The sequence below is a fragment of the Pipistrellus kuhlii genome, unplaced genomic scaffold (assembly GCF_014108245.1).
Source record: "Pipistrellus kuhlii isolate mPipKuh1 unplaced genomic scaffold, mPipKuh1.p scaffold_m20_p_3, whole genome shotgun sequence".
NCBI lineage: Eukaryota > Metazoa > Chordata > Mammalia > Chiroptera > Vespertilionidae > Pipistrellus > Pipistrellus kuhlii.
Window position 1 is genome coordinate 43,931,684 of NW_023425529.1, and position 22,096 is coordinate 43,953,779.

Consider the following 22,096-nt stretch of genomic DNA (forward strand, 5'->3'; position numbering starts at 1 on the left):
TGAGGAAGACACAGGTTTGGAGTTTTAAATCAAGAGTTCTATTTGCATGTATTCAGAATGAAATATCTATTTATTCAGAGTGATGATGCCAAATGAGGCAGTTGGATATGTGCTGGACCTCGGGAAAACGTGCATTATGAGTGTGTTTTTAATAATAACATAAGTTCAAACATATATTTTTCTGCCAGTTAACACACGTGCTGAGTTTGGCAGAAAGAACACAGAATTAAAAGTCAGAAGGTTTGGGTTTTGATTCCTGTTTGATACCATTTAACCTTAATTTGCCCATTAATTTCTGTCCAGAAATGTTGTAGATCTATAAAATGAGGCTAATACCATGTCATCCATTAGTGGGTGGGAGGATAAAAATGAGAACTTAAACCAGTTTTAGAATCATGAAAAGTCCTCTATAAATCTTAGAAACTGTATTAGTGTAACTCAGTTGGAAATTTGGCAGAATCTTTGATAAAAAAAAAAAAAAAAAAACTGAGAAAAAGAGGGCAGGAAAAGGTGAGACTAACCAGGTGTGAGCACAACCTTGTCTTATTGTGGGAATGGGACAGTGGTTGGGTGTGTCTGTCTGTCAAGGTCCAGATGGGTGTTTCTGAGGGAAGATGAGAACTGTCTTCTGTAAACCTATAATCCCTGCCTCTTCTGCCCTTCCCACAAGAAAAACCTAGTAATAGAAGGACCTTACAGATAATTCAATCTAATCCCTGTGTTTTTTAAAGGACATTGAAGCCCAGGACAGCTATGTGACTTATACAACTTTTGTATTGTTTTTCATGATCCTTTTCTTGCCTTTTTTCAACCAATTGAACACAACAGTAGGTTTATAGGATGTTTGTTTGTTTTTAAACAATCATACTGGAAGTTTCAAATAGCGTATACACTTTTTTTTTTTTTTTTTTTTGAGAGTAAGTTGCTGACACACTCGATTACTTTAGTGTGTGTATTTTTATGGACAAGTGCGTTCACCCTCAGAACCTTGACTTAACCATCCGAGTCAGGAACTTAACATGGATTCATTGCAGCCATTTAATTCTCAGGCCCCTTCAGGTTTTTCCAGCGGGTGCCAATAAGATCCTTTATAGCAAAGGCTTCCATTTCAGAGTTACGTGTTGCATTTAGTTGTCCTCTGTCTTTCCTCTTCTTCAGCCTGGGAGAGTTCCTCAGTCTTCCTTTGACTTTCATGGCCATGACACTTCCACAGGCCAGATATTTTATAGAATCCGCTCAGTTTGGGTTTGTCTGATGCTTCCTCATGATTAGGCGCAATCGATCACACCACTGAGGCTGTCTTCTCATGGCTCCTGCCAGGTGGCACGCACTCTTCATTTGTGTCATTACTGGTGATGCTGGTGACTTGGTTGAGGAGGTGCCTGCCAGGCTTCTCCTCTGTAAAGTTACTCTTTACCATTTATAATTAATAAGTAAAACTATCTGAATTTTCTGTTCTTCATTAAATTTTGATTCACTCCTTTATTTATTTATTAGAGGCTTGGTGCATGAAATTCGTGCACTGGAGGGGGGTGTCCCTCAGCACAGCCTGCACCCGCTCCATTCTGGGAGCCTAAGGGGATGTCCGACTGCCAGTTTAGGTTCGATCCCTCTCATAATGCAGGACTGCTGACTCCCAACCGCTCACCTACATGTCTATGTGATTGCCCATAACCACTTCTGCCTGCCAGTCTGATCACCCCTAACCACTTCCCTACCAGCCTGATCAATGCCTAACTGCTCCCCTGCTGGCCCAATTGCCCCTAACTGCCCTCCCCTGACAACCTGGTCCCCTCCAACCGCCCTCCCTTGCAGGCCCAGTCACCCCCAACTGCCCTCCCCTGCTTGCCCAGTCGCCCCCAACTGCCCTCCCCTGCTGTCTAATCACCCACAACTGCCCTCCCCTGCCAGCCATCTTGTGGAGGCCATCTTGTGACCACATGGGGGTGGCCATCTTGTGTGAGGGTATGATGGTCAATTTGCATGTTACTTCTTTATTATACAAGATATCAGTATGGACTCATGGTTTTCAGTGTTATTTGGTGAGTTATAACCCATTACTGTCATTTGCTTCGGTGTTTACACCATTCCAGTTTGAGCCAATGGGAGTTCCTTCAGGCTGGCTTCTGGGTCCTTTCATCCCATCCTCATTACTTCCTTGTTTTCTGGTATCACAAGATTTCCCAAGCCAACTTTATCTTTTTCCTGCCTCAGGCCTGGAATCAGCCATTTCGCAAGGAGTCCTGGGTTAGTGGAAAATGACCTTTAGAAGGGAGGATCTGTTGGGGCAGTACGCAGGCCCAGGCCCTCTCAGTGCAGGGCTAGCTGTTGCTCTCAAGCTAACGGTATATACTGAACAGCATGAGTTCACGCTGTCACTTCCAGTTCTAACCCAGCAGGATTCGTTCTGGTTTTCTCCTTTCTATGTTTATAGCTCCTTAGCTAACAAAAAGAACCCTGGTTGCCATTGTCTTTACTGTGTTAACTTACATGATCAAAAGCCACTGTTAGCTCTAACAGCGGGGCCCACCCTGTGCAGGCTGACTCCCTAGGCTGGGCTCTCCAGCTCCCACACCGGTGTCCGCCGTGTGGACCCTCCTCAGACTTCTCAGGCTCGGACCCGCAGGCCCGGCCACTCCACACATTCGGCTCCCCTTCCCCCACTTAGGCTTGAGCGCCTCACATTGGGCTGCTCCCGGGCACACATGCGCTGCGTAGGCCCGGCACCTGCCCCGGCCCCCCTCCACATGGACGCCACCCGAGGGATTGAGGACGGGACCATTTGAGGGGTTGGGCATATGGAAGGAAGGGCATGTAAGTTTCATTTCTGAGATTCTAAGCAAGAAAAGGAAAAAGGTATTGCCCTTCTTTACCAAATACACGTTATCGCTTCTTGACTACAGCTTAACCCAGCTTACCTAGATTTTCAACCTAAAGGAATTTTTTTTATAATTTTAATTTTTCTTTCATCTGTGTCCTTATAGCCTCTTATGCATTACCTCTTTTTAAATCCTTTTCAAAAGTCTAGGGTTTTCTCCAATTAAAAGGTATGCCAGCTCTGAATTCAGAACATTCTATTAGAACAGCAGTTCTCAATCTTTTTTTGGTGTTAGGACCCCTTTATACTCTTAAAAAGAGCTAAAAAGCTTTTGTTTATGATAGTTATATCTATTGGTATTTACCATATTTGAAATTAAAGCCAATGAGAATCTTAAATATTTATTTAAAGTCACCATAATGTACCCATTGTGTAATTACATAAATAATATATTTCATGGGATAAAGTTATATTTTCTTTTTTTTTTATAGATAAAGTCATGCAATTTCTTATTTTACACGCAATTCACATTAAAAATAAATATTAAAAGCTCTAGCCAGTTTAGCTCAGTGGATAGAGAGTTGGCCTGTGGACTGAAGGGTCCCAAGTTCAATTCTGGCCAAGGGCACATACCTGGCTGGGTTGCAGACTCAATCCCCAGTAGGGGGCATGCAGGAGGCAGCTGATCAATGATTCTCTCTCATCATTGATGTTTCCATCTCTATCCCTCTCCCTTCCTCTCTAAAATCAATAAAAATAATTTTTAAATAATAAAAATAAATATTTAAAAACATATTTGCAAAATGTTTTCATTCATCTATCTACATATTTGTAGAAGAACTTTTAATACCATTTATGAGATGAGTTAGCTTTGGTATTTGTGTTACCAAAGTGATAGAAGTAAAGTTATATTTTCTAAGGAAAAAAGGCATTGTTTGATATTTTTGCAAATATCTTTCATGTCTAGTTTAATAGGAGATAGTTAGATTCTCTTATCTGCTTATGTATAATATTCAGTCCTTTGTAATGTATTGTTTTGGCTGAAGCATAAGAAGAAAACCTGGCCTCACACAGTTGCAAAAGAGAGCACCTCATGCACTCTGAAAGGGTCTTAGAGAGACTGGGATCCTCAGCTACACCCAGAGAACTGCTGCGTTAGAACATAAATCCCTAGGTGAATAGTTGATGACATTCACGAGAGGGACATTTATGTACAGTTGTTGATTCACTGCTTACTTGTATAATTCTTCTTTATCCGCTTCAAGAAGCATATCTCAGAGCAAATAAGAATGACATCGTAGGGATAACCAAAAATCTACTCTTCTGTTTAAAAAAAAAAAAAAAAAAAAAAAAAAGTAATTTCTTCATGCGGCCAATGGTTGCAAATTTGTTTTCACCCAAACTCCGAATGATGGCAGCACTCTGTGTTGAAACAACAGGGTTGCTGACCTCTGGCCTGGACATTTGTACCAGGTGTATGGAAGCCATCCACCCCATTGGAAGGCAGCACCACTGATTTTTCTCATAGGGAGTATCCTTCAGTATGGATACTCTGCAGTTAGTCAGCCGGTGCTTATTACTGGGCACTTCCTGTGCATCACCAGGAACCAGTGGGACAGCAAATGCAGCTTCCACCTGGGATGCATTAAGCAGACGAACATGTCTCTGTAGAGAAACCTTTGATGGGTTTGCACTAAGGGTAAAAATGTATGTCCAGAAGTGACTAGCTGCCCTAACTTTCTCTGACCTCTCTTAGCAGGATGTTTTATCTGTAGATACTGAGGTTGCCTTATGAACTTTGATTTTGCCTAAGTGGATCTCTTCAGGTAATATTTTCTTTCCATTTTAGAATACTGGTACTGTATTGGCTCAGTGGATAGAGCGTCGGCCTGCAGACTGAAGGCTCCTACGTTCGATTCCTGTCAAGGGCATGTACCTTGTTTGTGGGCACATTCCCAGTAGGGGTTGTGCAGGAGGCAGCTGATAAGATGTTTCTCTATCATTGATGTTTCTAACTCTCTATCCCTTTCCCTTCCTCTCTGTAAAAAATCAATAAAAATATATTTAAGAAAAAAAAAGAATACTAGTACTGTATCTGCAATGTAGAAAAATGGGGAGCCACAGAAAAGTATGTGGACCCAAAAAAACTGGTAGCCCACGTAATCTATTTTTATATTTATCCTTCAAGTCATTCTGGAGGTTTTTAAATTTCTATACATCAATTCAGTATATTTCCACAATATCTGTAATCTAGGTACTTTTCACTATTTTTAATTCTCTCCTCAGACCTTTTCTTTAACATTTTCCTTAAACTCCTTCATGTGTAAATTTGAAAATTAGTACTTATAACCAAGTGGTTATAAGTACTATTATAATTTATTGTCAGTCTTAAGTCTATTGCATTTAAAGTCTTCACCTCTAAAAAACATAATATTCAGTAAGAGTCTGGCATAGCGGGGTTAGCATGGAGCGAGGGAGCTGGTTTGTTCATGGCATTTTACTTCCCTGTTGCCTGTCATGTGACTAAGCCCGTGGGACACAGAGGCACCAGGCAGCACAGGTGCTCTGCCAGGCAGAGGAGTGGGAGACAGGTAACAGCGACTTTACAACTTTGCCAAAATGTGTGCGCATCTGAAAAAAGCAGAAAGGGGATATATAAAAAAAATAGTTGGAAGCAAGGTGGTGAGACGATGGATGTTTTTCCTGTATTTTGTACACTTTTAGCAACATTCTATTGCTTTACTGTTTAAAATGAAATCCTGTAGCATAACGTTTACATTTGATAAAATATCAAATCAGAAATAATGCTGTATTTTCCTAATATAATTATGAAACAAGGAGTGATTATATATTTATTTGTTTATTTAGGCAAACCTCCCAAGCATACGTACTCAAATGACTGCCAACCCTTTAGAAGCAGTCACCTGTGTGGTATTCTCATTGCTTAGAATCATTTTTCAGCCACATTTAAATAATGTGATTTGGGTGGTTCTAGCAACAAATATGGAAACATTAGGGCTGAGTACTTCATTCAAGAGGAAAATAAGGCCCTGGCCAGGTAGCTCAGTTGGTTAGAACATTGTCCAGATACTCGAAGGTTATTGGGTTCAATCCCTCATTAAGGCACATACAAGAAGCAACCAATGAATGTATAAATAAGTGGAACAACAAAATCAATGTCTATCTCTCTCAGTCTCTCTCTTCCTCTCTCTAAAAATCAGTGAATAAAAAATATTTAAAAGGAAGGAAGGAAGCCAGTGTTGTTCAGTGGTTGCGCATTGATTGACGCATGAACCAAGAGGTGGTCACTGGTTCAATTCCCTATCAGGGCACATGCCAGGGTTGTGGAATCAGTCCCCAGTAGGGGGGGGGGATGGGGGCGCAGGAGGCACCTGACCAGTATTTCTCTCTCATTGATGTTTCCTTCTCTCTATCCCTCTCCCTTCCTCTCTCTCTGAAATCAATAAATATATATTGAAAAGTAAAAATAAAAATAAAACTTTCCTGCATCATGTGAAACAGTCATGGGACATCCAGATATTGATTCCTCAGCTGCAGAATCTAACCAAGGCTGGCTCGTAAGGCTTCTTGGATATATTATTTTCAAAGATGGTGATAAAGCCATTCTCCTATTATTTCTTTTTCTTAACCCATGCGTGTTCCCCCCTCAGGTTTTCACTGGAATTTTCACAGCGGAAATGTTTCTGAAGCTCATAGCCATGGATCCCTACTATTATTTCCAAGAAGGCTGGAACATTTTTGACGGATTTATTGTCTCCCTCAGTTTAATGGAACTGAGTCTAGCAGATGTGGAGGGGCTTTCGGTGCTGCGATCTTTCCGATTGGTATTCCACATTTCTCCAATTTCTTTTTACGTTTCCTATCTTGCAAATACTAGAAAGAGTTTTGTATAAGTTAATTTGATTTTTAAAAAGCCTTAGCTATATTCTACTCCCAGTTCCAGTTGGCTATTTATTGGCTTGTCTAATAAAATCTTGAAAATTGTCCTGCTAAATTGTCCTGCTAAACACCTAATATAGAAGTTAGTTTTTAAAATCAATCAGTGAACAGACATCAGTTTTAGGAAGTTCCTCATAAGGTAACGATTAATGTAAAAAATGAAGGGCTGTGCTGAGACCCTATTTGGATTTGCTTGTGGACCTGTTTCTTTATCCGAACATCTCTCTGAAATGGCAAAAATTCCTCCTTATTCAAAGATGGCTTTCCTCATTTCTTCTATTTTGATGACTCCTTCCAGAAAATGAAAATAAAATAATCTTTAAAAAATAAATATTGAAATTAGCTATTGAACACTGGCTTTGTTTTCCATATCATTAACTAAGATGAATTTTTAAAATTAATGTGTTTGAAGAAGTTCATGTGTAATCACTAAAATGACTCTGAAAGAACAGTAACAGTATCAGAATAATGTCCCGTTAGCGTCGGCATAGTGACGTGCTGAGTCCCTGAGAAGCTTTGTGGATCCTGCTCAGACAAAGCATCGGAACTGGCTTAGGCTTCTCCCTGTTGGGAAATACCTGTGCACTTGCAGCTGGAAGAATTTAAGGGTTTTTTTTTTCATCAGGTTAGTCAGCATATCTAAGTAAGAGAATTGGAATGGAGTAGAAATACTTGTAAAATAGAGATCTCATTCAGTTCAAGTCACAAATTTAACAGCTGCCAAGTTCCTGGAACCTCTGCTTACTAGTCCTTGGTTAGGATCCAGCCCACAGTTCTCATTATCTACAAAATGGGAAGCAGGATTAAAACATAGAAGGCTTAGCACTAATATTCTTAATAAATTAGAAGCCAGTCAAGAGAAAAATATATGAGTGACCCAGATATACACAGAGAAACATCTGGTAAATCTTGAACCCTCAGATAAGACTAAAGTTTTCAATAAAATAAAATAAAAATGTTTAAATCGATGCTGTTGCTTCTATTAGAATTCCTGTCATATTATCTTTTAGTTGTTAACTTAAGACATCTGATGATAACCTCGTTATCATCATTCCATGATAGCCTTTATGCATTCTCAGGCTGTTAGCCAAGACCTTGTAATCTGTTCACATGAATGAATTAGAATATAGAAATTTCATGATTGACATACAAAGTTCTGTCTTCTGAATTGATATGAACACAGGGTGGGGCAAAGTAGGTTTGCAGTTGTGAGTACATGAAACACACTGTATTCTTGTATTATTATTTGTTAACTATTGTATTATTTTCCGTACAAATAATCGTAAACCTACTTTTGTACTAGGTATAGTCCCTTTTCAGAAGATGTTTGACATGTGGAACTGCCCCTTCTTGGAGGTTGTGCTTCCTTCCAATTATTCCAAACATATTGCAAAGTTTCATATCATCCGTTGATTATTTATTGGCAAGCAAAAAAGCAGCTATTTAGAAGTTTTAAATGCTTTTTTAATGACAGTAATTTATTGTCATTGTCCTTACCATATTAATCTTTTTGTTCACTACATATCACGTTTTCTTGATATGTCCCTTGAGAAATTGAGGGAAAATTAATAGGAAAAAGATATGTTCGTGTATGGTTTTTTAAAAAAGTAGATTGGCTCAGGGACTAAAACCAGTATTTGTGGTTCCTACTTCTAAATTTTTCACTTACTGTAAAATTAATCAGTTTTCCCTTATTTGTTTCTCAGTTTCTCCCATTTTAGTCCAAGGCTGTTAGAAATTCCTGGGAATTTCCCAAGGGTGCTCAATAAAGTTAAGCTGATCTTATTAATGTTTTAAGCTTTTATTTTAGCCATGTGGTAAGAAAATGGATGGAGTATCACTTGTTTTTTGTTTGTGTGTGTGTGTTTGTTTTTTCCCTCAGCTCCGAGTCTTCAAATTGGCCAAATCCTGGCCCACCCTGAACATGCTGATTAAGATTATTGGAAATTCAGTTGGTGCCCTGGGCAACCTGACCCTGGTGCTGGCCATTATTGTCTTCATCTTCGCTGTGGTGGGGATGCAGCTGTTTGGGAAGAGCTACAAAGAATGTGTCTGCAAGATCAACCAGGACTGTGAACTCCCTCGGTGGCACATGCATGACTTTTTTCATTCCTTCCTCATTGTCTTTCGAGTGTTGTGCGGGGAGTGGATCGAGACCATGTGGGACTGCATGGAGGTGGCAGGCCAGGCCATGTGCCTCATTGTCTTCATGATGGTCATGGTTATTGGCAACTTGGTGGTTAGTACTAACTCGTACATCTTACCTTAGCCTAGACATCCAGTCTGCTTAGTCCTCCTAGTATCTTCCATGTCTGTGTTGGTTTTTATTCTTTCTTGTCCCAAGAACTCTAAGGTACAAATAAGGAAAGGAAGCTGCTATTTACAGAGGCCTACTGAGTCATAAGCCCCACAACCTGCCAGCGTTTTTCATAGTTATGGAAATAAACTCAGCCAAGTGACTTTTCTGAAACTCACATAGTTGATCAATGTCAGGACTTGTATTAGATCCTAGACATCAAACTCATACTCGTTCTACTACAAAAGTTCCTGTCTTCTAAACCAGAATTTCTCAACTTTGACACCATTGACATTTTGGGTTAGATAATTCTTTGCTGTGGGGCTGTCCTGTGTATTGTAGGACAAGTAGCAGCATCCCTGGCCTCTCTTCTTCAGTAGTGACCCCAACCCCAAGTTGTGACAACCAAAAATGTTTCCGGACATTGCCCCCTAGTTGGCAAAATTGCCCTACATTAAGAACTACTGACCTAACCCATCTTAGGGTTTTATTTAATTTCTAGAAGTGACAGATTGCTTTCTTGCTCTACTTTGATCTGTCTGCCTGCTGTTTTCTGCCTCTGATTCACCAGCAGATTTTAACACCTTGTTTCTCAGAGTGTGATCTGAGGACCAGCAGCAATGAGATCACTTAAGAGTGTGTGACAAATGCAGGACTTAGGCCCCACCCAGAACTACTGAATCAGAATCTGCATTTTTAACAAAATCCCCAGGTAATTGACATGCACACTAAAGTGCATGGGACCACTCACTTGTCAGATCAGGCTGAATCCCATTTGTAAGTGTAGGGGAAGGAGGACTGGAAGAAGCACACTCAGAGGATCCCTTGTCAGCTCATTCATGTTAGTTCTCTTCCCTGTTCTGCAATAGAGAAGCATTACAGTAGAGGGTTCCTACTTACCAGCCTCTGAACCAGCTATAGCCACCTCTTCTGTAACGTTTTCTGTTTTAACCTCTCCCTTTCTCCATACCTAACCACTGTGCCTCCGTCCTGATCCCTCTAGTGTTTCCACTCCTTCAGTGAACACAGCTATTACCTACTAGTATGTAGTAGGATCAGCATTAATCAGCCCTGACTCACCCCAATTTCTCTAGTCTCCCATTTTCAGCTGTCTCAAGGACAGCTCTCCATGACTGTCTACAGATACCTGAGCACATGAGAAAGCCACCTATTATTTCTTCTTCTGATGACACCTTCCCAGGTTCCCCTTTGCTCACTGCTTCCGCTCATCTAGTCTCTAGGAATCTGTAACTATAAGTCTCTCCTGACTCTTTTCTCCCCATTCCCAGTAAATGTTGGATGTCTTTCATACATCTTCCTTCCTTTTCTGTATATACATCTTTCTTCATAGTCTTAAGATCTGTCCCTCCCTTTTCATTTCTATAATCCATCCGGTATTTCTAGAAGACCACCAACATCATAACCACCCAAGTTTCAGTCATTAAAAAGGTCAAGTCCCAGGCCCTACACCAGATCTACTGGATCAGAATCTCAGGTGAGGCCAAGGAACTATGTAGTTTTAACAGACATCTCACCACAGGAGATTCTTGTGCATTCTAAGATTTGACATCTCTATAGCCCTAATCCAGACCTTTATCAACTCGGGCAAATACGTCTCCTAACTCCTAGTTCCTAAGGAGTGGCTTTCTCAAATCTATATAATCACCTGTGACTCCTTTGCTCAAGAACCGATAGTGGATTCGATTAAAATTCAAATCCCTCAATTTGGCCTTCAAAGCTCTTTCCATATTACCAACACGCTCCTCTTTAATTCTACAGATGGCCCAGATAATCCAGATATGTATATTTCATGTATTGTTTCCATCCTCCCACTGTGTACATACTATTATCTCCACTTAAAATATATGCCTTACTCTTCAGAAGTGTGACAAATTAAGAACCAAGTATAAATCAGGAAGTGAACACCTCTCCCACTTTTCAAAAGTAATCTTTAATAAAAATAATTAACGTTAATTATTTTAATATAGTAAAACAGGAAATTAAAAGAGAAAGAAAGAAAGAAAGAAAGAAAGGAAGAAAGAAAGCAAGCTTGTATCCAGTGGCTTAACACTAAGATATACAACAGAACCATCACTATCTTGTAAAACTATTTTAATTTGATAAATGTTAGGAAAACAAAATTAACCTTTAAAATGAGATGGCATGAAATGTATCTTTGTTCTGCCTTCTTGGTTTGTTTTATGAGAGTAGGGCTCTCCAAACCTATTTTTTCTGACATGGGTCCTCCAGGGTATCTACTGCTCATAAGCATTTTGCGTTTATGCACTCTTTAATGTTACCTGATAATTCATATCTACCTTTTTGGTTTTATTTTGGGGGGGTTTTCTTCTAAAATGGACACAGACTTTTCTTTTTCTGTTAATAAAAAAGGTAACCAAGGTACACATACACACACATACATACGTATATATACTTATATATGTAAAACTATAAAAGAACCAAGAAAAGAGGTGCTAAACGCCTTATATTACAACCAAAAATCAAACACAGTGCTCACCTAGTCACATGAGCATTTAAAACACTATGTGGGCCAAGCAAAACTCAATAATAAATGCTTGAGTGTGTTACATAAATCTGTAGGCTTCCAGTTTCCTAGTTTAATGGATAACTTAACCTAATAGTATGCTACATTCACTCCCCTTTTTCCTGATGCTTCTGGTGCAGGTGCTGAACCTGTTTCTGGCCTTGCTCCTGAGCTCCTTCAGTGCAGACAATCTGGCAGCCACGGACGATGACGGGGAAATGAACAACCTGCAGATCTCGGTCATCCGTATCAAGAAGGGTGTGGCTTGGACCAAAGTGAAAGTGCATGCCTTCATGCAGGCCCACTTCAAGCAGCGTGAGGCGGATGAGGTGAAACCCCTGGACGAGTACGATAAGAAGGCCAACTGCATCGCCAACCACACTGGTGCAGACATCCACCGGAACGGTGACTTCCAGAAGAATGGCAATGGCACCACCAGTGGCATTGGCAGCAGCGTGGAGAAGTACATCATTGATGAGGACCACATGTCCTTCATCAACAACCCTAACTTAACCGTGCGGGTGCCCATCGCTGTAGGCGAGTCCGACTTTGAGAACGTCAACACAGAGGACGTTAGCAGCGAATCAGATCCTGAAGGCAGCAAAGATGTAAGGTCCCAGCCTAGAAGCCAACCTTGATCCTGTGTGAGAACAAACAGGGCTCTGTCAGCTCCAGATGTTGGTTCAGCTATGGGCTTTGTAGAGAGAATCTGGAATAGCCAGCTCACACACACACACGCGCGCACACACACACACCCCATTGCCATTCTAGACCTTCCCTAGGTGACCGAGATTCCTGAGGTGTTCCTGGGTCTATCTCCATGGCTCCTGGATCATCTAGGTCAGAGGCTGGCGTATATCCTCAAGTAGTTCCCTGCCATTAATCTGTTTGAGCGGAATCCCTGAGACCAGCCTATGGCCACATTTGTTTAGGATGGGTTACTGTCATCTTTGAGTGCATTCTAATGTTATATCACATCCTGACAGAGGTTTTGGAGGCCCTGTGGTAATTGTTTGCCCATCATGAGTTGGATGATGATGACTTTAGAATAAGAATTTAGGAGAAAAATTATAGCTAGTACATCATCCACAGCAGAGGTTTGGAGTAGTCAGTGGGGAGTGGACTTGTTGCTGCAGAGTCTCTTGATCTTGATCTCCCTTTTCCTTGCATATCTAGAAACTGGATGATACTAGCTCCTCTGAAGGAAGTACCATCGATATCAAGCCAGAAGTAGAAGAGGTCCCAGTGGAACAGCCTGAGGAATACTTGGACCCAGAAGCTTGCTTCACAGAAGGTGGGGGGCCAGGAGGGAGGGAGGTGCAAAAGGCACTTGCTGCTTACAGTGTCGCTAGGGATAGTGGTTGTATGGGATGGTGGGGGTTCAGTGGTTCTCTTAAAGAACATTGTTCCCCACCTCATCATTTTGAGGGCAGTTAATACTGTTTTTCCTGCTCAAACTATTTTTTTAAAATAAATCTTTATTCAGATTATTACAGATGTTCCTCTTTTTCCCCAATAGCTCCCCTCCACCCCACCTCCCCCCCCCATCCCATGCCTTACTACCCCCACCCCCGTTTCTGTCCTTATCCATAGGTGTAAGATTTTTGTTCAATCTCTTCCCTCACCCCTCACACCCTCTTCCCCCCGAGAATTGTCAATCTACTCCCTTTCTATGCCTCTGTTTCTGTTATAGTCACCAGTTTATTCTGTTCATCAGATTTTTTATTCACTTGATTTTTAGATTCACTTCTTGATAGATATGTATTTGTTGTCACTTTGTTGTTCATAATTTTTATCTTTACCTTTTTCTTCTTTTTCTTCTTCTTAAAGAATACCCTTCAGCATTTCATATAATCCTGATTTAGTGGTGATGAACTCCTTTAGCTTTTTCTTGTCTGGGAAGCTCTTTATCTGACCTTGAATTCTAAATAATAGCTTTGCTGGGTAATCTTGGTTGTAGGTTCTTGCTGTTCATCACTTTGAATATTTCTTGCCACTCCCTTCTGGCCTGCATAGTTTCTGTTGAGAAATCAGCTGAGAAATCTGTTGAGACATCATATGGGTACTCCCTTGTAGGTAACTAACTGTTTTTCTCTTGCTGCTTTCAAGGTTCTCTCTTTGTCTTTTGCCCTTGACATTTTAATTATGATGTGTCTTGGTGTGTTCCTCTTTGGATTCCTCTTGTTTGGGGTGCTGTGCACTTCCTGAACTTGTAAGTCTATTCTTTTATCAGGTAGGGAAAGTTTTCTGTCATTATTTCTTCAAGTAGGTTTTTAATATCTTGTCCTCTCTTCTTCTGGCACCCCCATAATTCTGATGTTGATACACTTGAAGTTATCCCAAAGGCTCCTTACACTATCTTCGTATTTTTTTATTCTTTTTTTCTTTTTGTTTTTCTGATGGGTGTTTTTTGCTTCCTCATATTTCAAATTTTTGGTTTGATTCTTGGGGTTCTCTAATCTACTGTTGAATTTCTATATACTTTATTTCAGACAGTGTATGCTTAATTTCTGACTGGTCTTTTTTCATTTTTTTGGCATTCTCATTAAGATCCGTGAAAGTCTCACTAAGTTTTTCAGAGTTTTCTAGAAGATTTTTGAGTAACCTTATAACTCTGGTTTTGAACTCTATATCCAGTAGTTTGCTTTCCTCCATTTCTTATATTCGTGTTTCTTTGTTTCCGCATTTTGGCTGCTTCCCTGTGTTGATGGAGTGGCTTTGTGTGGTAGGTGACCTATTGGGCCCAATCACCTGAGGTGGACACTGTTAGTACACCCCTTTATGGGCTATGTGCACAGTCTTGTTGTAGTGAAGCCTTGATTGCTGTTGGTACACTTGGAGGAATTGACCTCCAGGACAATTGACTGTGAGAACCCATTGTGTCTATAATGGAAGAACTGCTGTGCTGGAGACACCTTTATGGGGCAGGACTTCTTTCAGTGAGGCTTTAGTGCTCACTGAGTCTGCCTCTTGAGTGTATCACTTATGGATGTGAGGAGTTGAAATCTGGTGTCATCTCACACTGACCGGTAGTTACACTGGCTCCTAGATCTCCAAGGAAGTGCAAGTCAGCTACTGCCTGAGGCCACCCAGGAGCTACAGGGAGATCTGCAGATTTTTCCTGTTTGTTTGGAGTTTGGAAGTTTTGGCACTATCTGACCCAGCTGCAGTTTATTAAGTTAAGCTGTGAAAGGGCAGGCCATTCATATGCAAAAGCCACTGCACACAGTTTGGGTGAGTTTGTAAATTGGGTGGGCCAGGATCTCATGGAATCACCAGAGCATAGCAAACAGCAATGGCTGCCAGCCAGCTATCTCTGTGTCTCCACGTCCTATGCCCTAGCACAGTAAACAACGATTCCTATGAGCACCTCTGCGAGAAAGCCACCCTCACTTTCCAGCCTGATGCCAGACAGTCTAGTTTCTCCCCATAGGAGTGTGGCTTCCTAGAGTCTCGCCGGAGATTGGAGTATAGAGCAGTCAGGAGCTTGTACCTCCTTCCCATTGAAAAAGACTGCACACCCAGTCAGCAGCCCGATTCGCACTGCTCCCTACCTCTGCGTTTCTGGCCTCTGCACATCCTACCTGATCTCAATGCACTTTTTCTTTCCTTCTAGTTGTGGAACTTCTACTCAGCCAGCTTTCCTGTGGTTCTGGGTGATAGTTGTTTTGTCTTTTAGTTGTAGTTTTGGTGTGAGAGGCAGCATGTACAAGTGTATACTTTATGCCGCCATCTTGGTTTCTTTGAGCCCTGCTCAAACTATTCTCTAACTTTGTTTACTTTTTTGTGAATCCTCACCCAAGGATATCTTTCCCATTTATCCACTGATTTTTAAAGAGAATAGAAGGGAGAGGGAGTGACACAGAGAAACATTGATGTGAGGGAGATATATTGATTGGTTGCCTTGGGCATATGCCCCAACGAGGGCCAGGGATCAAGCCTGCAACCTGCAACCGAGTTGCATTCCCTTCACTGGAATTGAAGTCATGATCCAGCACTCTAACCATTGAGAAAAACTGGCCAGGCTTTTTTTTTTTTTTTTTTTAATAAGAAACATCAGTGATGAGAGAGATTCATTGATTGGCTGCCTCCTGCACACCCAGCACTGGGGATCAAGCTCACAACCTGGGCATATGCCCTGACCGGGAATTGAACCATGACCACCTGGTTCATAGGTCAATGCTCAACCACTGAACCATGCTGACCAGGCAATCTTTTTTTTTTTTTTTAAATATGTTTTTATTGTTTTGTAGAGGGAGGAAGAGAGAGGGAGATAAAAACATTGACAAGAGAGACATATCAATTGGCTGCCTCCTTCATGCCCTCTACTGGAGTTTGAGCCTACAACCTGGGTGTGTACCCTGACTTGGAATTAAAACTGTAAACTTTGCATGGGACAGTGCTTAATCAACTAAGCCACCCTGGCCAGGGCACTAACTTTTCTTTGTCCACTTTCTCTTGGCATCAATCTGAAAATTTCCATTAGGAAGGCCTTTTCTGTCACGGCTGTCTGCCTCCTGAGCACCCTTTTCTTTCCTCACTTTATGGGACATCTTCCCAACTCCCGAGGGCCCTGGCAGCCTTGCAGCAAGGCCTCAGCCTGCGAGCCTCTTGACTTCTTTATCAGATGATCTGATTCATCTGCTGTGCTCCCAGCTGTGTGGTGGGGCAGCATCTGGTGGGGCTGGGAGATAGAGGAGAGGGCAGGGCCGGGCGGGACATGTTCGCGGTCTGACCTGCCTCTCCCCCTGGTGCCAGGTTGTGTCCGGCGATTCAAGTGCTGCACTGTCAACATCGAAGAAGGCCTGGGCAAGTCGTGGTGGATCCTGCGGAAAACGTGCTTCCTCATTGTAGAGCACAATTGGTTTGAGACCTTCATCATCTTCATGATTCTGCTCAGCAGTGGCGCCCTGGTGAGGTCCGGGGAGACTGTGATGAGGGGCTGGCTGGGGAAGGGTTTATAGGAACTAGTGGGAAAGACTGCCTGGGGCCCAAGACCAATTCCTCTGAGAGCAGTGATTGGCTGTGGGCCCAAGAATAATGGTCTGTTGAAATGCTTTGGCTGGTGCTTTGAGCCTTTGGGATTAGAAACACACCCTGATCTTTAGACTCGGCATGATCACTCTCAACCCTAAGGCTACCTTTTCATCAGGACGAGAATACAAATTACCAAGTGTCTTCACCACTTGGTTTGCCCCAGCCTAAGCAACTTCCTAAAATGAACTCCCCTTTCTCATCTAATACCTCAGATCGCTTGCTCTTTACTTTTCAGTTGCCCAAGGTATGGAGGAGGAAATGTCCCTCCACCCCCTCACCCTTCACAACTTACTACCTTTGGAGAACCTGGGGCCTTAGCAGCTATGTAGAGTGTTAGATCTCGGGTACACGGGCTATTTCTATTCCTGTGCTTGTACGTGGTCATTAATCAGTGAGACTTATAGGGCACTGAACACACAGGCTCCTGCCTGCTAGGACTCATTTTTTCTGGCATTTGCTTTCATGTTGAGCTGGATTGTAGCTGAGGAGACCTGGACAGGGTCTAGGATGAAGGGCTGCTTCCTAGTTGAGCAGATTTGAGGACAGCAGGGACTAGAGACACAACACACTTTCCTTCTGTTTATTAAGGGATTATTAAATCTTATTTAAGGTTTTTGAAATGTTTTTAAAGAAGGTGGGCACATTTACGTGGGCGTGGAATGAAAGCTTAATCTGGAAGCAAAGAAAATAACAGGGGAGAAACCCCAAATTCAGGGTTACAGATCCCACCAGGGCCTTGAGAAGTTTTGCTGACGTGAGATAGAATAAGAAAAGGTGAAAGAGGCAGTGATATGTGGTAAAGAAGAGCCCAGGATGGCCAAGGACCAGGTGTATGTCGGAAAGTGTCAGCACAAAACCTGGAGGCAAAAAATGGCGGCTGTGTCCTTGGTCTGAGTGAAGGGGAGCCACCGCCCTGCCCACCCCTGAGTCCTTTCCTGCACCAGCAGGCTCTCACTCAGCGCGTCCTGGGGCACTGTGGGCACTGTGGGCACCACCAGGACAGACAGCCTGCTCTCTGCCCTCCGGGAAAGGAGGGTCAGACCAAGGCCAGTGGCTGGAGGAAGGTGTTGTGTTATTGTTGCCGTCCTCCTTCAAACCCAGTGAACGGAAACCTAACCTAACAGGGAGCATGGCCCATCCTCTGACCCTCCTTTTCCCCATCGCAGCAGTGAAGTAAACGTTCTAACTTTGTTTACTACTCACCGTGACAATGTTTATGTGTCAAACTGGATAAAACGGGATGCGTGGCTCAGCACCCGAGGCCCTGTGCAGTAGTAGGCATGAGACTTAAAAACAGCACAGCAAAGCCACAGCAGGGTTGTCCCACAAGGACTAGAATGTGGCTGTGCAGACGCCTCAGAAAGGGGATCAGAGCCTCCAGGGACACGAAGACCAGTTTGGGACATCTCACCTGTGCCGGGCTGTGGAATGGATTTCTACAAATGGAGTTAAGGGGGAGCAACATGGGAGCTGCTGCTGTTTTCTCGGAGGGTATTTATTTGTACCACGATCCTGAGGACCGTGGACCCGTGCCCTCTGCCCCCACGGTCCCGCGAACCGGAGCCCCCGGTGTCCACGTGCCTCCTGTTTGGAAGATGGGTCTGCGGGCGGCCCAGCGTGTCCTTCTGGACTCTTCAGAGCCCACACCTCCATTTGCGTGACCGGGGACTTTTCCCCACCTTCCAGGTTTTCTGTTTCACACTTGAGGAGATCTCTTCTCTCGGCACCACACTTGTACAGTCTCCCACTCTGCTCGTGGAAATGCTCATACCTTCGTATCGGAGAATTACCTCACTCAGGAATTCCAGAGAAAGAGAGTAATACTAAGATTTTTTTACCTATCTCCCAGCCCTGTGGCCCTCTGCCTGTATCTGTGACATCAGGGGCTAAAGGAGAAAATATTTTGTCATATTAATACATAATATTGACAAGATTGTGAAGAAAAAAAAAATGGAACCCTTACACATTGCTGGTGGGAATATTAAAAAAAAATGGTGTGACCACTTTAGAATACAGTTGAGCAGTTACTCAAAAAATTAAACATAGTGTTACCATATGATCTAGCCATTCCACTGCCAGGTACATATGTCCCAGGGAAATGAAAGCGTGTCCAGATAAAAACATGCTCGCAGTCGTCCAAAGCAGCAGCATTCACAGTAGTCAAAAAGTAGAAACGGCACAAATGTCCATCAGTTGATGAGAGGAGATGAACAAAATGTGGTGTAGCCATTCAGGAAATATTACTCCTCAGGAATAAGCGAAGTACTGATGTGTGCTGCAACATGGACGGACGCTGAAAACACCGGGCTCGGGGAACGATCTTATTTACAGAATAGGCAGGTCTGTAGAGGGAGGAAGTGGAGGGGCTGCCTTGGGGAGATAGACTAGAGGGGTACCGCTGGAGGATGATAATGAAAATATTCCAGAATTGATGGCGGGGATGGATGTACAACCATGAACACGCTAAAGGCTATTGTACACTTTAATTAGCTGAATTATATGGTTTGGCTCAATAAAACTTTATTTTTTTTAATCGTGTAGCAGGGGAGTAAAGCGAAGAGACGGGAAGCTGCCAGCCCCGGTGGGTGACGCTGCGGCCGAGGCAGGGCTTGTTTGCCCTCAGGCACCCCAGGCAGCTGCTGCCTCTCTTCCAGGCCTTCGAGGACATCTACATCGAGCAGAGGAGGACCATCCGGACCGTCCTGGAGTACGCAGACAAGGTCTTCACCTACATCTTCATCCTGGAGATGCTGCTCAAGTGGACAGCCTACGGTTTTGTCAAGTTCTTCACCAACGCCTGGTGCTGGCTGGACTTCCTCATTGTGGCTGTACGTGTCCTGCTTTCTACTTCCCACCCCTTCTAGCAGGAAAACAAAACCGGGTTTTTCTTCTCCTAGTGGCTGGAGCGGCCTGGGGCCCCAGGGGGGAGGCCAGATGTAGATAGATAGAGGTTTGGGTAAGTTGCTTTGGGAGCTGTCAGATCTTGCCTTTGGGAAGGGAGCTCTGAATGCATTTGCTCCGGAGACTGACCAGCCAGCCAGCTCTTTACCCTGGGGGTTTGGCTTAGAAAACTCAGAGGCTAGGAAAGGGAGGTGGAACCCTTGGTATCAAAGCCCCTGTTTTTTAGGCCGGGAACCGGAAGGCTCTTGTCCCAAACAGCGGGATGTCCTCTTGCTGCTGCCAGGAGAGGGGGGAGGGACGAGGTGGGTGCCGCTGGGATGCAGGTGGAGGGGGGTCCAGGTAGACTCTCCCGCTGACTGTTCCCGTGACGCTTCGTCCAGCTCAAGTCTTCACACCAGACTGGTCTGAGCCAGTCAGTTCCTCGGGGAGAGGGGAGCTCACCCCCAAATGAAGTCCCCTCTCCCTCACAGCGCCATGTCCACGGTGACCCTCCAACTTAAGAAAATCCTTTTCTCCTTCAGGTTTCAAGACCATCTCCAAGGCGTGGCGGCCGTTACGACCCCGGTTATTTTTCAGGGTGGAGGCCGCTGCATCTGTGACTGTGTCTCCCCACACCAGCACTCGTTTCTTGTTGGCTTTTCTAACCGTGGTGGTTGTCTCTGATTCTGTGTAATAACTGAAGCTTTTCCTCCCGCCCAAATCAGCATTTGAGAGAGAGAGAGAGGATGCATGGAAATGTAGGGTCAGGGCCTGTGGGGAATCCGGTTCCTGCTGAGGGCTGAGAGGTGCCAAGAAAGTAGAGCGTGTGGGGGCCGAGTTGGTGCATTTAGAATGTAGGTTTGTTGGCTGCACGGGAAGCTGTCTGTGGAGGCTTCCAGGGTCCAGAACAGAGCAGCACGGGAACTCTTCCTTGGGTGGCAGGAGCCCAGCACTCGGCACAGCAGTGATCTCTGCTCTACAAATGCATCCCTTCCCCAACAAGGTCTGCCGCGGCCACGGTTCATGCCTCCTTCCAGGAGCGTCTCTGTGCCTAAGGGAGGTGAGGAGGTCACCCTTCGCTCTTAAAGTGAACCAAAGGTGTTCCCCAGAGGGTGCAGCCTGCCACCCTCCTATCAAGAGGTGTCAGCACGCCCTTTAGCAACGCCTGATAGCACCTGTGGTAGCAGGGCCTCTGCCCCCACACACTGAGACTTGAGCTCTCAGAATTAAGGAATGGGCTTGGGGTAAGGCCAAGAGAACTGGGCCTGCTCTCTTTCCAGAGCAGGGGACCACTGAGCGTCAGGTGGCACACCGAGGCGAGTCCAGAAAGCCCTTCCCCTTCTGGTCTTTCCGAGAACTCAGACAGATACACCCACGGCCACGCTCCTAATGGCCCCAGGGAAGCTGCGATTTGGAACAAGTCTCTCCCACCATGACTTCTGCTGCCTCCACTGTCCACCCTAACTTGAACCACCATCTTCCTCCTCTCGGGGGTGAGCAACCCCAGAATTTGAGGATATCGATCAGGAATCTCACATCCCTCTGGTACCCAAATAAGCTGCTAAAAGCGTTAACAGTTCTGCACATCGCTGTTTATTCAGCAAACATTTTATCACTTTTTATTCTCGGTGTCAGGGAAGTAAAAAGCATGAGACAGGCATGGAGCCAACCAACAGCAATCCCTACGTCCCTCCAGCGTTGGGGAGTTGTTGCATTCTTACATCGCCATTAGCCTGACAGTGGCTCCTGAGAACGCCTCTGCCAGTGATTAGTGAACAATAACCATTCTCTGTGTAGGATTGTCCCAGGGGCCTAGGGGGCCACAGGTGGGCAGGCGTGCTCCAGCCCCCGGGGAGCTCACACGAGCTTGCAGGGCGGCTGTGGCCTAATTCAGGCCGGTGGTGATCAAGCATCTGGGAACAAGGCTCTCCCAGGACCCACTTCTGTTAACGTCTGTCAGGCAGACAGTCCATTCAGTCTCACACATCAGGTGTTTCCTGAGATCCACAGCGTGCAGAGCCTGCTGCCAGGGCTTGGGGGACAAATACCGAGAGTAGAAGACGGGGGCTCTTCTGCGGGCCTGGAAAGATGAGGCACAAGCAAACAGCCATGGCGGAAGCAGAGAGCGCTAAGTAGGGGCAGTGCGGGGATGGACCATGGCTGCACTGGTTGCCATTTTTGAGTTGTGGATGGAGAATGAGGCTTGGACTGACAGCTGGAACTGTCAGAGCTCTCGCTGTCCTTTGAGTAAGGTACTAGTGCCCTTGGCATGTTAGGTCACCCGGCAGCGTAAACACTTTAGGTCCTAATTCAGCGTCATTTCTTAGAGGCCCTCTTCCTCCCACTGGTGATGGTGTCTGAGTCTGTTACTCGTCAGTGTGCTTGTTTCCTTAATGAATTTTCATTCTTCCTATTGCCCCTTTGAGCTCCTGTGAGTACTTTTTAGAATAAGGAGGTACTCCAGATAACTTATAAGGCTAATTGCCTGTATGTATAAGCCATGTGAGTTCCCAAACAGACATTTTATTTTGCCCAGGTCCTTGGCTGTACTGGAGGTCTT

General features: G+C 44.0%; 1 protein-coding gene across 4 annotated transcripts in view; it reads left to right on the top strand.

Moving 5' to 3' along the window:
- The window catches only part of SCN8A (sodium voltage-gated channel alpha subunit 8), a 178,920-nt gene that overhangs the window by 134,032 nt on the left and 22,792 nt on the right, over positions 1-22,096 (top strand). For all 4 annotated transcript variants that reach the window (XM_036456540.2, XM_036456543.2, XM_045587995.1 and 1 more), the window contains exons 15-20: positions 6,490-6,663; positions 8,661-9,017; positions 11,760-12,227; positions 12,796-12,913; positions 16,378-16,532; positions 19,311-19,484. In XM_036456540.2, coding sequence (XP_036312433.1) covers positions 6,490-6,663; positions 8,661-9,017; positions 11,760-12,227; positions 12,796-12,913; positions 16,378-16,532; positions 19,311-19,484 — 1,446 coding nt within the window. The remainder of the gene's footprint in view (positions 1-6,489; positions 6,664-8,660; positions 9,018-11,759; positions 12,228-12,795; positions 12,914-16,377; positions 16,533-19,310; positions 19,485-22,096) is intronic.